The 1695-nt window shown below is 34.1% G+C and overlaps 2 protein-coding genes across 2 annotated transcripts in view; both read right to left on the bottom strand.

Annotated features, from left to right (window-relative positions):
- Positions 1 to 1695, bottom strand: part of LOC119594718 (serine/threonine-protein phosphatase 6 regulatory subunit 3-A-like) — a gene marked incomplete in the record, with an annotated part of 49082 nt that overhangs the window by 15196 nt on the left and 32191 nt on the right.
- Positions 884 to 1695, bottom strand: part of LOC119594719 (succinate--CoA ligase [ADP/GDP-forming] subunit alpha, mitochondrial-like) — a gene marked incomplete at its 5' end in the record, with an annotated part of 2694 nt that continues 1882 nt past the window's right edge. Inside the window, 1 exon segment of the mRNA XM_037943778.1 lies at positions 884 to 1614. Coding sequence (XP_037799706.1) covers positions 1534 to 1614 — 81 coding nt within the window.

Here is a 1695-nt window from a genome sequence, read left to right as displayed (position 1 = left end):
TTTAACCAGTAGAAATAAAATAATAAATGTTGGATTATATTGACTGCTGTTTATAAGTGCTCAGTAAGGCTGTCTTAAAATATGTCATATACTTTAGCCCAGTTTGATCTCTTCATAGAAACCTTTAAAATTTGGAACTGCTATCTATTGTAATATGTTGTGGATTAAAAGCAGCATTCAATTGCACATCCAGACTGGTGGTTGAATTTCTTTTAGTATCTCCCTGGTCTTTCCTGGAAGATTTCTCATTTCTCATTCTCACATACGTTACAAATGTGAAGAATATGCAGTATAACATTTTGCTCTACACAGATTTTACTGGGGAGTTAAACATTTGAAGTAAGGCAGCCATTACAATTTTTTTTTTTTATTAGTGAATATAGTGTACAATTTATAATTTATTCAAAACTTTATTTAGCACATGAAATATGCCTATGAATCTGACCTTCACCTATGGATAAAAGGTTAAGAAAAGTTAGGCTCAAATTAGAGGGATAGCATTAGGTTGATTAGTTCCTCCACTAATCTATAGTTTAATTGTTGTTGTTATTATTATTTCTTTAGACCACTGATCCATTTACCAACTTACCCTCTTATTCTCTGGATCAGATATACTGTAACACAGCCAACAGAATGGTAGTCATGTGCGCAAGGTGAGTAAAACTACCCACCACGACCCTTAGTGCCAGCACAGACAAATCGTTGGTAAGCGGAAACCAGGCTATGATTTAGCTGGAGATGGGAACCTTCAACTAATTACTCATAACTAATTCCTTGACTATTTTTCAATAGAAATACAGAAAATTCATGTTATAAGATTAGAGCTGGTATTCTACAAAGTATGCTTTTAAAATATTTGTCAAAGGTGAAGAGAAATGCCAGGGAACATGTATCATTTATTTGCTTTACTCTTGATCAAGAATATATATACATGTTCCCAATATAAAATTGGTAATATATTTACAAGATTGATCTCTGTAGGTAGCAACACATGGAATTAATAACAAGTGATAATTTACCACTGCTTTTGAAGACAGCAATAGGGATTTCCTTGCTTTAGATAACAAAATACATGAGAAAATAAGTTAATTATTCATACAAGATACTAATTAGCAATGCATTAACCTCCTTCAGACTAACAATTACTGTGCATCAAATGAAAATATATACACACTCTTGACTATAAACTTCTGTTTTACATTTGATTTATAAATGACCATTCATGAATATAATCAAGTGTTGTCATAGGTTTCTAAATTCCTTTCATGGCTGCATGCAGGATGAAAAAAAAGTAAAACTGTGTGAGAGAAAAGCTAAAAATATGTTCCCTAAGTGACTATCCCTACTAAGTCAGTACTTCAACCCAGGCTTAATGTGTGCATATCCCTGACTATGGAAACGCACACTCAAAAGCCTGAGTTCGAGCACGTGGCATTTCTTTGTCTGTAAAATTTCCCCAAATTCTTGCTGGGACACGAATGTGATATCTCTTGATCCTTTACATTGCCCCAATTTTCCGCACCCACAATCAGCTTACGATTTGCCAAGACGTTTCATCTCCGCCAATAACATATTTCCCATTTGCGCTGGGCTCCTCGAGACGATTACACCAGCCTGTGGGTTATTGAGAAAGTCAGACCTTCAAAAGCATTCTTCTTTCAAAAAAACAATTTTGTTAAAATTCTTTTCATTAGG

Source organism: Penaeus monodon, chromosome 34, assembly GCF_015228065.2.
Source record: "Penaeus monodon isolate SGIC_2016 chromosome 34, NSTDA_Pmon_1, whole genome shotgun sequence".
In the NCBI taxonomy this organism is placed as follows: Eukaryota; Metazoa; Arthropoda; class Malacostraca; order Decapoda; family Penaeidae; genus Penaeus; species Penaeus monodon.
This window is presented reverse-complemented; position numbering and strand designations above follow the sequence as displayed.